This window comes from Tenrec ecaudatus, chromosome 9, assembly GCF_050624435.1.
Source record: "Tenrec ecaudatus isolate mTenEca1 chromosome 9, mTenEca1.hap1, whole genome shotgun sequence".
Taxonomy (NCBI): Eukaryota; Metazoa; Chordata; class Mammalia; order Afrosoricida; family Tenrecidae; genus Tenrec; species Tenrec ecaudatus.
The window spans coordinates 55,970,175-55,983,152 of NC_134538.1; the positions used below are offsets into that span (position 1 = coordinate 55,970,175).

Genomic DNA, 12,978 nt, shown 5'->3' on the forward strand with positions numbered 1-12,978 from the left:
TCAGGTCATTTGTCAATGCTTCATGTCTGAGAGGATTCTTGGAGGGCAGGCACACCAAGAACCACAGCAGCACAGGGTCCTGAGCCTGGAATGACCCTTTTACCTGCCTGCTCTGGTTTACTGATGATCAAGTTCCCAAAGGATGCTGCCACCTTCTGATGGGGACAGCCATGCACACGTCCCCTGTAACACCATGGGAAGTCTCCCTTGGACTTTACTCAAGATGGTGTCAAGGATTTTTGTGTTTGAGAGGTAGGGTTTTCATTACTGGTTGGATATTTCAATGATCATGTGTTGGTTGAGACATTATAATTACACTTGAGTAAAATTAGGCAGGTCGTGTTCCTCTAAAGTTTTGTCCTTTTTGTATTTTTTTTAAGATCCAATTTGTTCTCATACACATGTTCATAATGTTTGGTCATCGTTTTCTTTGTTGCTAATTTATTCCTAGAGGGGCAGTTTTAATATCCCCCTCTTTCATGTCTTGTTTTATTTTTTATCTTTCCTCCTTTTGTCATCCTTGATAAATATTTGTCAATTTTATTGATCTTTTTCAAAGAACCAACTTCTTGCTCTGTTAATTCTTTTTATTGCTTTTCTATTTTTTGGTACACTTTTGCGTGGTCTTTGTGATCTCCTTCCTTCTTGTAGGGTTAGGTATAGTTTGCTCTTCGGTGTCTAGTTTGTGGAGTTGGTGAGTCAGATGTTTGCATTTGAGAGTTCTTTTACTTTCTCATGAAGTACTCATTGCTGGATGTTTCCGTCAGAATACTTGCTTCTTGCAGTCCATTAATGTTATAATGTTGTGCTTTCATTTCCATTAGACTCTAAAATCTTGTGATTTCTCCCTTCACCCATTCACAGTTGGACAGTGTGTTGATTTATTTCTGTATAATTGCCTATTTTCCAATTTCTTTGGGGATCATAGAAAATAATTTGTACTATTTTAATCTTTTCATATATATTAAGACTTGCTTTTGACCAAACATATTGTCCATACTATGGAATCATTCATGTGCACTAGGGTAGAATGGAGATCTTGCTGGTTTCAGGTGGCTCATTCTGTCTAGTTAGTATAAAGTAGTATTCAGGTCATCTCTTTCCCTGTTCAGCTCCCTTTTCATTGTTCGGTACCATACCGAAGGGGTGCCCTAAAGACTCCAACAATTTTCATAGAGTGCTCTATGTCTCCTATCAATTTCATCATGGTTTGATCTATAATTTAAGTTTTATCAATGATGGGTATGTAAATTTCTTTTTCAAAGTTAATTAGGTGGAGGTGTGCATTTTAGATAATTAACGTGTTTTATTCAATTTAAACTACAAATTAAACCTCCCAATAGTTTACCCTTTACCCATTCCATGGTTTGTCTTCTCCCTCTTGAGGACTGCTATCTTGTGTTATATCTAAGTTAACAAACATCAACAGACTAGCCCATTGCTTTAATTTCCCTCCCGTACCCTACCAGCAATTTTCAAAATCTGTTCCCTTTGGTATGAAAGTCTTTTTCTCAGTTTTAAAATATTATTCTATTATAAAATTGATTTAATACAGTATTTATCCTTTGTGATTGACTAATTTTATGATTGACTAATGTCACACAGAATGTTATTCTCCGGGTTCACCCATGACATGAGATGCTTCACTATGTTGTCATTGTTTTTTTAAAAAACCTATGCACAGGATTCCATCCTGTACCATAGTTTCTTTGTCCGTTCTTCTACCAATGAGCATTTAGGTTGTTTGCATCTTTTTGCCATTGTGAGCAACCCTGCTCCGAACATGGGTGTGCATATGTCTGTTTGTGTTATGGCTCTTACTTCTTCAGGATATGTATCCAGCAAAGGGATTTCTGGATTGTATGGGATTTCTCTTCCCAGCTGAGTGAGGTAGTGCTGCACTGCTTTCTATGGTTGTGCATGTATTTTTAGTGCGTCCAGCATTGCATGAGGGTTCCAATATCGTCACAGCCTCTCCGGCATTTATGTTCTGTTTAGTGACCTCAGCTGGCAACTCTAGTGTGAGGCAGCATCTCATAATGGTTTTGGTTCCTGCCGTCTGGATGAGTGGCGGCCATAAGCACGTTTTCATGTGTTTGTTGACCGTTTGCTGTCATCTTTGCTGAACTGTCCATTCATATCTTTTGTTCACTTGCATTCTCAACAGATTTCAGACTAATCCCTTGGCCATTGTACTGTTGTCAAAAATCTTTTTTTCACCCTTTGGATGAAGTCTTTTAATGCACATCAGTGTCTTATATTCAGTACATTCCAGTCATCTCTTTGGTAACTCTACTGTGTATTTTTTCCTTCATTATATTTGATAGTCAGTGCACACCCTATGATAAAACCCTTAAGTTTACCGCAATTTTCTCATTGATGAACTTAATCATTCTGTTTTTTACACTTAAAACTATTTTGAGTGTGATCTATTTGGGGTGTATTTTCATGCATGGGATTAGGTCAGGGTTCTTTCAATCTTTGCTCCTTTGCCAAAGATAAGCTGCCGGCAAGTGGCTGGGTTTGTTCTGGGTTACGGAGTCTGTTCCACTAGTCTGCTGTGTGTCGTTGTACCAGTACCAGGCTGTTTCGACTACTGTGGCTTCGCAGTGGGGTTTGAGGTCTGCAAGGGATACACGTCATTGCTTACCTTGTTTCCTCCCACTCCATATGAAGCCAGTAATTCGTTTTTTGATTTCTTTAACTATTACATTGGGATCTAGATGAGAATTGCACCGTATATGCAGGTTACTTTGGGAAGTAGGGACATACTTTTTTATGAGTGTTAAATCTTCTTGATGGATTGATTTTTGACACAAAGTCTTCTTTGCTATTGACTGCCTCCTTAGCTCTCTGTTGGTCTTAATTTGTATGAAATATTGTCCCCATTCTTTCACTTTCAACCTACTTGTGTTGATGAGTCTAACATGCTTTTCTCGTGAACACTATATTTTGGTTTTTTTAAATGCATGCTATCTCTATTTTTATTGGAGAATTTAGTGCATTTAATCACTTATTTTTATACATTTGTTATTAAAAACAGAAAGAAAAAACAGTTTAAATGATCAAGTATAAATATGTTATTGCACATACAATTCCATTAGGGAGGATAACTTTAATTTACTTTCAAATATCATTCATATATATATATATATATATATATATATATATATATATACAGAATGCCCATAAGTATTTTTTATATGGCTACTTTGATGGACCTCTGTATGTTAGAATCTTTTAATTTCACTCTTTGAAGGACAATCTTTGGAGGACAGCTTTCCTAGCTACTATACTATCCTTGTTTGACAGTTGTGGATTTGGGTGTGATCATTTTTGTTTTATTTGATTTTAATCTTTTAGAACTTTAAATATGTCATTCCCATTCAATGATTCAGAGGCAAAACCACCACTAATCCTATTGAGAGTATTCTGTATATGCATTATTTGCTTCTTTCTTAACTGTTTACAGTTTTCTCTAATATTTGACTTTTTGAGTCTCACTACGATGCATCTCAGTGTAGATCTGTTTGATTTTAGGTAGCTTGGTGTTCTTTACGTTTCTTGGTTTTGCATATTATTGTCCTATTTTAAGTTAGTGAAAATATTTAACATGATTTTTTAAAACTTTCCCCTCACTGTTGCATTTATCTCACATAATTATACTTGAAATATTAGCACCACTTTATTAATAGTAGAACTTGCTCTAGGTTTAGATTATGAATAATAATTTTCCTCTTTTTCTCTATTTTTCCATGTGTTCAATGAGTGATTATATATAATTGTTAAAATAAATATTTTATTTAAAAATTATAACAATCTATTGATTTCTCAGACCAATTAGTTAGTTATCACTATAAATTATTTTGGTGAGAAAATAGTAAATATGATAGTTATTAATAGAGAATTTTACATATGACAAGCACAAAGCTCAGTGCTTTATACATATTTATTTAATTCCTAAAGCAATAATGAAGCCAATTAATTAACACCCCAGTATTTTATTCCAAAGTTTAACCTGTTCACCCACTAGATAAATGCGTTGCTACTACTTATTGAATTACTTTTGTTCATCATACTTTCAGTGAACTTCTTATGAATGAGTCAACTGTGAGAATTAGCCTAACTCTTATTTAGGAATTCCTATTATTCTAAGCCACGTTTCCTTTGCAAGCAGAGATGAAGTGGCCCTCTCCTTGGCTGGCAGAGCTGGCGTTCTCATTGGCTACTGTCCACAACAAGATGCCCTTGATGAGCTCCTGACTGGTTGGGAGCATCTTCATTATTACTGCAGTCTGCGTGGGATTCCAAAGCAGCACATCCCTGAGGTGAGACCCTTGAGGTTTTCTAGGAAGGGAAACAACTTAGTCCTGTATGATGACCACGTCCCTCTCTCTTGCAGGAAAAGCATACATTTACTTGAGAGATATATCCCTGTATGGTTATAGTGAAGGACACAAAACTACAAGTGTAGGTTCTATTTAGAGTGGATGTTTCATATATCTCCAGGAGAGGACGTGATGTGGTAGAAGTTAAACCTACATGGTATCATTTTCGACATTCTAGTCCTCTATGCCTATTTGTCCTCTTTAAATGCCTTCTATGAACAGCTAGCTTGCCAACACAAGAGACATATCGTAAACTTTGTACTCTGGGATCTGACAGAAAAGCCAGCAGAGAGTATGGATCGGGTGTGCTGGGTTCTCTGAATAGACAGCTCCTTAGTAGGTGGGAAGGTGCTTCCTGCCTGGGTTGTGTTGGTTTCACTTATGAAAGGAGAGAGGTGACAGGTAGAAAACCAAGAAGACAAAAGACAGCCATGACCCTTCCTATTTGCCAAACAGACAGAAGGGAGACCTGAGAACACAAAGACATTCCAACCACGAACTGACTGGAATGGTAGATACTTAGTGAAAACTTGTAATACCTTCTAACCTTGGAGGCTCATCAACAATATTCTGTTATGATCCATAGGGTTTTGGGGGCTAATTTTTGGAAATAGGTCATCATAGCTTTTATCCTAGTCTGTTTTTGTCTGGCACCTCTGTCAATCTAATCCACAATGGGTGGCCCTAGTGGTATTTGAATTGTTGATCATGTAAATTATAGCATCATAGCAACAAAAAAGTCATCATAATTTGAAAAACTTAGTGAAAAGGAGTGATAATTTTATTAGTATCTGTATCTTCCTAGATTTGAAATTCTGCTGTGGTTTGCTTCTTATTAGCTTCTCCTATTTATTGCATTTTGACATTGTTACAAATTATATGAAAAAATTATGCACCAATTCTATTTATGCATTTCAGTGCTATAGGGTTTCAACAATTCTATATATACATTTCACGCTATAGGGTTTCAGTGCTATAGGGTTTCAATTCAATGACAATAATTACATACTTTAAAAGGTTGTGCAGCTAAAAAAAGAGATCATGCAACTATTTCTGAATTATTCCTACATTTCTAGGATGAACTCAGCTTGATCTTTTTTTCTCTGACTTTTTGATTTGTTGTTGTCAAGCGGATCCCATATAGATAGGTATTTTAAAAGCATAATTAGCAAGGAAGACATTCTTGACTAGTCAGCTAAACTGATTTTTTGTTTGCTTGTTTAAGGAATACTTCGGGGGATATTTTGGTATAAGGCTTTAGATTATCTCAGGACAATAGTTTCAGGAGTTCATCCAGCATCTATTGAAACAGAGAGCATAAATTATCTGTTTATTTTTCAAATTGTGTTCCATATTTCCCCCCTTTTGATCATTAATCTTCTAAAAATCTTTATTGAAAACATTCAGTAATGCTAGCAAGATGTAATTTAGTTCTTCTAGCCTCATGGCACAGGCGGCAGCGGTTCATGGAGACAATTAGTCAACACATTTTCTTTCTTCATTGAGGTAGTCAGTTTATTGTACCAACCTGGCCAATAAATACACATGGGGTTAATTGAAGGGCGGAGATATAAATGGCTCCGTGAGTCTAGCCTTTCTAGCTCTCAGGTCTCTTGTTCTCTGATGGTCGAACCAGGGTGCAGCTGCCTTAGCCAGTTCCCTGCTTCAGCTGGAAAAGCTCACTTCCTGCAAAACATCTCTGAGGAGAAGCAACAACACAGACATACCCCGATGTAGCCCTGGGTGCTGGAACAGCCATGTGGAGACCCCTGCCAGTGCTGAGATGCTTACAAGTTCACTGATTAGGCTTTCCTCCTGCAGTCGGCATCATTGCATGTTTTGTGTGAGATGGAGGAGGACATTGGGATTAGTGTTGAACATATGGGTTAATGTTGGACTTGTGGGCTTGGGAGGCACTGGGTTGGGATGCTTTCTTGATGTACGCTTAAATTTCTCTGGATTTATTTCTCTAAAGTATCCAGACTAACACACTAGTTCTATTCCTGAATCTCCTTCTCTCACGATCGACCCAGAAAAATGAAAAGTAACCATATGTCCTTGTATGACTATTGCAAACTTTTGAGATCACATCAGTCTTTGGTAGATCAGAAACCCAAAACTTTCAAACCAAGGAAACAAATACAATTAGGTGTTTGGCTGTATATGAGTAGTATCATCAGCTATCATATATTTTTAAAAACATATACACTATAATTCAATTTTTACAGCTATAAATTTAATTAATGATATTCTTAAAGTACTGTAATTTTAAATAACTATTCTGTCTTGCGAAATGAATTTTATCCTAAAGTTTTCACTTACTCACAGTGAGTTTTGCTTCTCATGTTATAAGGAATGAGACGGGGCAAGGTGGGAGGAATAGGGGACAGGAGGTAAAGGCCAGGGAGAGAGAGAGTGAGAACACAATACATTTCCATTTTATGCCCTTGGTTCCTGATCCCTACTCAAGGGCTCATTTTAAGTTTTAAATGATGGATGCATATGTAGAAATTTGTGTGGTCATCAGGTGTGCAAGTGGAACATTTTGCCTGTGGAACCAACCAATTTGAGGTGGGGATGATCAAATGAAATTTATAAAAGTCCAACACATTTTTTATTGTTGTAGACTGGTTTACATATTGCTAGTCTTTTGAGGAAAATGGATGAAAGTAAAATGAGAGTTTCTTCCTTTTATGCACATATTACATTACATTTTCATTCTTTTCTTATACTTATGAATCTAATAAAAGTCCCAAATGTCCATTTTCCAACAAGTTAATTTTGACATGTATCCTTATCGCACCATGAATGCTCTCTTACCCTTTTAGAGAAATTCCTAACAATATCTGCCCATATATATTTTAGCTTCTGTACCCACATTAGCATTGAGATTCGCCCGTCTCAGTGTTGATGCAGCACATACCGCCTGCATGACAGACAGATTTGTGTATGTGACCCTCACTTAGATGCACTGTAGTTTACGAAAAGCTTGGCTTCCATCAGCTTATTATCAACTCTTCTGTGCGGCCTGCGTGGAGGCGTTTCACATATGCTCTTTACAGCATGTGGGCTGGACTGAATCAGGAATCAAGGTTGGGAGGCAGTACATGGCAGTGTGCACTATTAGGAGCCGGTGCAATTCTATAGAGCGCGTCTCTCTTCTAGGTCGCTGGAGACCTCGTGAGACGCTTGCACTTGGAAGCCCATGCGGACCAACTTGTTGGCACCTACAGTGGTGGAACTAAAAGAAAACTTTCTACAGCCCTGGCATTGGTGGGAAAACCTGAAATTCTTTTATTGGTGAGTAGAGGAAACATCGCTAATATGCCAATGCCTTGAAATAAGATTGTGAATTTCTTTTAGCTTGTCAGAGTTCCTCCAGGAAGTAGCTTCAAAGCTTTAACTTTGTTCTCTGAACTAATACACGATTTTGATGTAAGTCAATATTTACCATGAAAAACCTAAACTGTCATTGAAATTTTATAAAATGTATATCATATAAATTTTTTTAATCTATGGAATTGAAAATGCAATAAAATAATATTAAGAATTTTAAACAATATTAATTTACTGGTTATCTAAAAGTCGACATGTTTCTCCTATATTGTATTGTTTTTAATACATTTCCCTTTGCATTTGTATGTATATAATATATCATACTTTCAGCTGAATCTGCTGTTCTCATCCTTTTAAATCCTAGTTAAGGATGCTGGGCCTCTGTCTCTCTCCCACCTGCCCCTCATGATCTTATAAATATCTTTTCTCTCAGGTTGCATGGCTCTCTATAGCAAGTTAAAATGGGGATTCTGAGACAGACTGGGATTCATGGGGTTTAAATCCTACTTCTGAAACTCTCTGTCAAGTGACCTTGCACTTTGTATGCGTTCTTAATGGGCACTTGACGCGGTCCTGATGATATCTGTCCATGAAACTTTCAAGACACACATGGACCATTCAGACCTTGGTGCCTGTGTGCCTCCATTGATAAGGTGATGGTTGTTTAAAGATGTGTCCTTTCTACACAGACAGAAGGGAAAGAATTTGACTTTCGAGTAGAAATCAGGACAATTTCAGATTGCACACCCAAATATCCCACTGACCAATGCCACCTATTGCTGTCGTCAAGTCATACTGACTCATAGTTACCATATCTCTAATGGTCCAGATTGTAACTCCTTACCAGAGCAGGCAGCCCAATCTTTCTCCCACAGAGAGGCTGGTGCGTTTGAACCACCAACCTTTCTCAATTAGAACTCCAGTGTGCCACCCACAGCTCCACTAGGACTACTTATAATAATAATATAGATTGATAGATCGATAGATTTTAGATAGATGGGATATATTATATGTTGTATACATTACATATGGATATATGCATAGGATATATTTATTAGCTATATGATATATAGAGATATATAGGATATGTATGTATGTGTGTGTGTGTGCGCCCATTAACTTATTGTCCCCGAGTCCATTTTAGCTTACAGTGGCCTCCCTATAGGACAGAGTTGAACTCAGGGTTTCCAAGTCTGTATCCTTTGTATCTTTACAAGAGAGACCTCCACATCTTTGCCCATTAATGTCATATAGATGTCAAATATCATATATGTCACAAACTTGTATGTTACTAACCATGCAGAAAACACCAGGTTTTTGCTTTCCTGTTTTGTGTTTTATCTTTTGTAACTTCCCTTTATTGAGGAGGAAGTTGATAACCCCAATCTATGAAGAAAACTCTGCTCAGTATTTCCTCGCTACACAAAACTTAAAACTGTATCGTACATGTTAGAAAGGGGCTTTCTAAAGTAAGTTCTATAAGAAGGTCCTTGGTGTTTATTGAAGGAGAAAAGTACAGGTTCTAAGACAGTTGGACTGATTTCATGTTTCTGAATAAGTAAAGCCCTTTTCTCACATCATGTATGTTTCTAGTGTATGTGATTCTATCATTTTAAATTTTATGTGTGTAGGTTGAGGATATATTTTACAAGCCCAAGATTGTCAGTCAAAGCAAATTTACGGGGCAACTCAAGTGATATTAAATTATCATCATAATCTCTTGTACAAGACAATCAATGGGTACTGTTTGATGCGGTTGAACTATGGAATGTTATGGAATGTAAGAGACCCAATAAAATGATTTCTCAAAGACAGTCAATTAAGTTCTGACTAATAAACCCAGAATTATGCTTTTATTTTGGTCAGGAGATAACTTCTCATCAAAGCGTTGTATTCCTATGTGTGTTTTTCAATGGCCACTCTCTTGTCTGTTTTCCCCGGTAGGATGAGCCCAGCTCTGGAATGGATCCCTGCTCGAAGAGGTACCTCTGGGACACAATCATGAAGGAGGTTCAAGAAGGCTGCGCTGCAGTGCTGACTTCCCACAGGTATGCCATGTCCCCTCTTGTCATATTCTAAGGACAACCTGGAGTAAGTCAATGGGGCTGAATCCATGCAGAGTCTCAAAATAGTGCTAAGCACGTTGGTCTTTTAATACACAGTATGCTGAAGCATAAAAAGAAGATGGAAATAATACAAAATGTCATTTGACCAAAAAACAATTTGTCAATATTCAGCCACTTCAGTAGATAGCTCTGGGATCAAGAATAAAAGATATGAAAGGAAGACATCTAAAAGGCACCGACACACTGATAAAACACAAGCCTCGAAGTGCTTCAGCACGCAAATGCCATGCTAGATGTGCTCATCTGTGCCAAGGACTTTGGAAGAGAGCTACCTGGTAAACTAACTGGAAGAGAGCTATGGTTGTGCTCACTGCTGTTTCCAAAGAAAACCGATCCCACAGAGTGTGCAAATTAGGGAATGATATCACTTATACTAGAAAATCCCCTGTCAGCAAGTTGTTCAGACCAGGTGTCCTCAAACTATGACCCACGGGCCACATGCAGCCAGCCGAGGTCATTTATCCGGCCCACCACGTGTTTTTGCCCCATTTGTTTGTTGTTGTTGTTTTTTACTTCATAATAAGATATGTGCATTGTACATAGGAATTTGTTCATAGTTTTTTTTAACTATAGTCTGGCCCTCCAATGGGTCTGAGGGATAGTGAAGTGGCCCCCTGTTTAAGAAGTTTGAGGACCCCTGTTTCAGACTCACAGTGGCCTGATAGGACAGAGCAGAACTGTTACTGTGGGTCTCTGACACCTCTTTGTAAGAGTAGAAAGAACTGCTAACGTTGCTGATAACAGTCCATCAGTTAATCCACTACGCCACCAAGAGTTCACTAATTATACACAAATATGTTTGCTGCAGATAGTTAACAAAAATGGTTGCAGTAATACACCAAGAGGGAACTACCAGGAATTCATATAAGTCATAAGAGGGTGTGAAATGAAGGGCATTATTGCTGCTACCAAATGGATTTTTGTCTGAAAGCGTCAAATACCCGAAAGATGTTAGCCTCTTTTATTAACTATGCAGAGCCATTAGGCTGTGTGGACCATAACAAATGACTGAAAACATTTCAACAAATGATAATTCCCTAGCACTTAATTGTACTCAAGCGGAACCTGTACATAGCCAGTTATTTGAACAGGACAAGGGAATAAAAGCAGAAAAGATGTGTATCAGGATTATAATCTTTTGACATACTTATTCAATTTGTATTCTGAGTAAATAATCTGAAATATATGAAGATCACAACATCAGGATCAGAGGAAAACTCATTAACAACCTACCATATGCAGATGACACCACCCTAGTTATCTAAAGTGCAGAGGACTTGAATGACTTATTAATGAAGATAAATGACGATAAACTTAAATGGGGATTACACCTCAACATAAAGAAAAACTGGAATTCTCACCACTTCACCATAAGCAATATGATGGAAAATGGATAAAAGACTGATGTGCCAATAATTTAATTTTACTTGAATTCACAGTCAAAACTCATGACACCAGTAGTTAGGAAATCAAATGATGTATTGCATTGGATACCTCATTGAAGTGTTAAAAATCAAATATATCACTTGAGGGTTAAGGGGCACCTGACACAGATATTTTCAATGACATCCTATATATTCAATAGCTGGATAATGAATTAGGAAGGCTGAAGAAAATGTGATGCATTTGTGCTGTGGTGACAGTAAAGAATCCTGAATTTACTGCACACTTCCTGAGGAACGAACAGCATTGTCTTGGAAAACATACACCCTGCATGCTCTTTAGAAACAGGACTTCCTTTCACATACTTTGGACATGTTTTCAGCAGGGACAAGTTCCTGGAGAGGGACATCTTGGTTAAATAGAGTCAATAACAAAAAAGTAGACCAACCAGGAAACAGGTTGACACAATGATTGCAGCCAAAGTAAATCAGCAAACTCACTGCCATAGAGTTGATTCTGACTCCTAGGTCCCCTATAAATCAGACAGCATAGATTCTGACTCCTAAGGACCCTATGAATCAGACAGCGTAGATTCTGACTCCTAGGGGCCCTGTAAATCAGACAGCATAGATTCTGACTCCTAGGGACCCTATGAATCAGACGGCGTAGATTCTGACTCCTAGGGACCCTATGAATCAGACAGCATAGATTCTGACTCCTAGGGGCCCTATGAACCAGACAGCGTAGATTCTGACTTCTAGGGACCCTATAAATCAGACAGGGTAGAACCACCCCTGTTGCTTTTTAAGACTGTAACTCTTTATGGGAGTAGAACACCATGTCTTTCTACCTTAGGGAGGGTGATGATTTCACACTGCTGACCTTGTGGATCGCAGCCCAATGAGTAATCACAATGACACCAGGACTTCTCTATAGCAGCCCAGTAGGCAACACATTAAACAATCAGGGCTCAAATGTAGCAGCTATGAATGGTTAAAGGCATGGAATAGTTTCATTTTATTGTACCTGGGGGCCAGGTGACTGGAGCTGATTCTATCACACCTAACAATAACAAGAACGACCGCAAAAACATGATGGTTAAATCATTGTGTAGATTAAGACACAAAAGAAGAGAGTGGTTTAATTAATACAAGCAAGGCCACACAGCAAACAGGCAAAAGAGCTAGAATTTGAAGTTAACATTTTGAGTCCAGAAGCCTCTGTGGCACCCACCGCAGGTTAAGCAAGCATTGTGCTGGCAGCCACAGGGAGGCACTTGAAAATGATCTGCCAAATATGCGGCTGTCTGCTTCCGGACCAAAACTTTATAGAACAGAGATACCGTGTCCTGTAGGGTCCCTGGACTGGAGTCCTTTCCGTGGGAGCGAGTTTGCCGAGGGGCAGCATTTGGTGCTGAGTCTGGCGACCACACGTTTGTCTAGTTCATTGTTATTTCTTAAGGCAGAGCACTTCGATTCTCTTCTACAAGTCCACCCAAAGTTGAGTGAGTTTACAGTTACCATTTTACTGTTTCTTTCATAAATTAAATCTTGACTGCCTTCTTTAATTAAATAGTCCTGAGTGTATCATTTTGATAGTTCAAGGTTGTTTTCTTGATTTAGAGTACACCTCTTATCAGATCAATCATAACTTAATTCTAGTACAATAAAAAAACTCCAATATATACCCATTTTCTTTCCCTTCTTTGGGCTTTTATAATCAGATTACATTTTTATGGGTTATAA

General features: G+C 37.9%; 1 protein-coding gene across 1 annotated transcript in view; it reads left to right on the forward strand.

Moving 5' to 3' along the window:
• The window catches only part of ABCA13 (ATP binding cassette subfamily A member 13), a 458,452-nt gene that overhangs the window by 416,004 nt on the left and 29,470 nt on the right, over positions 1–12,978 (forward strand). Inside the window, exons 51-53 of the mRNA XM_075557314.1 lie at positions 4,178–4,328; positions 7,554–7,688; positions 9,669–9,772. Of these exons, the coding sequence (XP_075413429.1) occupies positions 4,178–4,328; positions 7,554–7,688; positions 9,669–9,772 (390 nt within the window). The remainder of the gene's footprint in view (positions 1–4,177; positions 4,329–7,553; positions 7,689–9,668; positions 9,773–12,978) is intronic.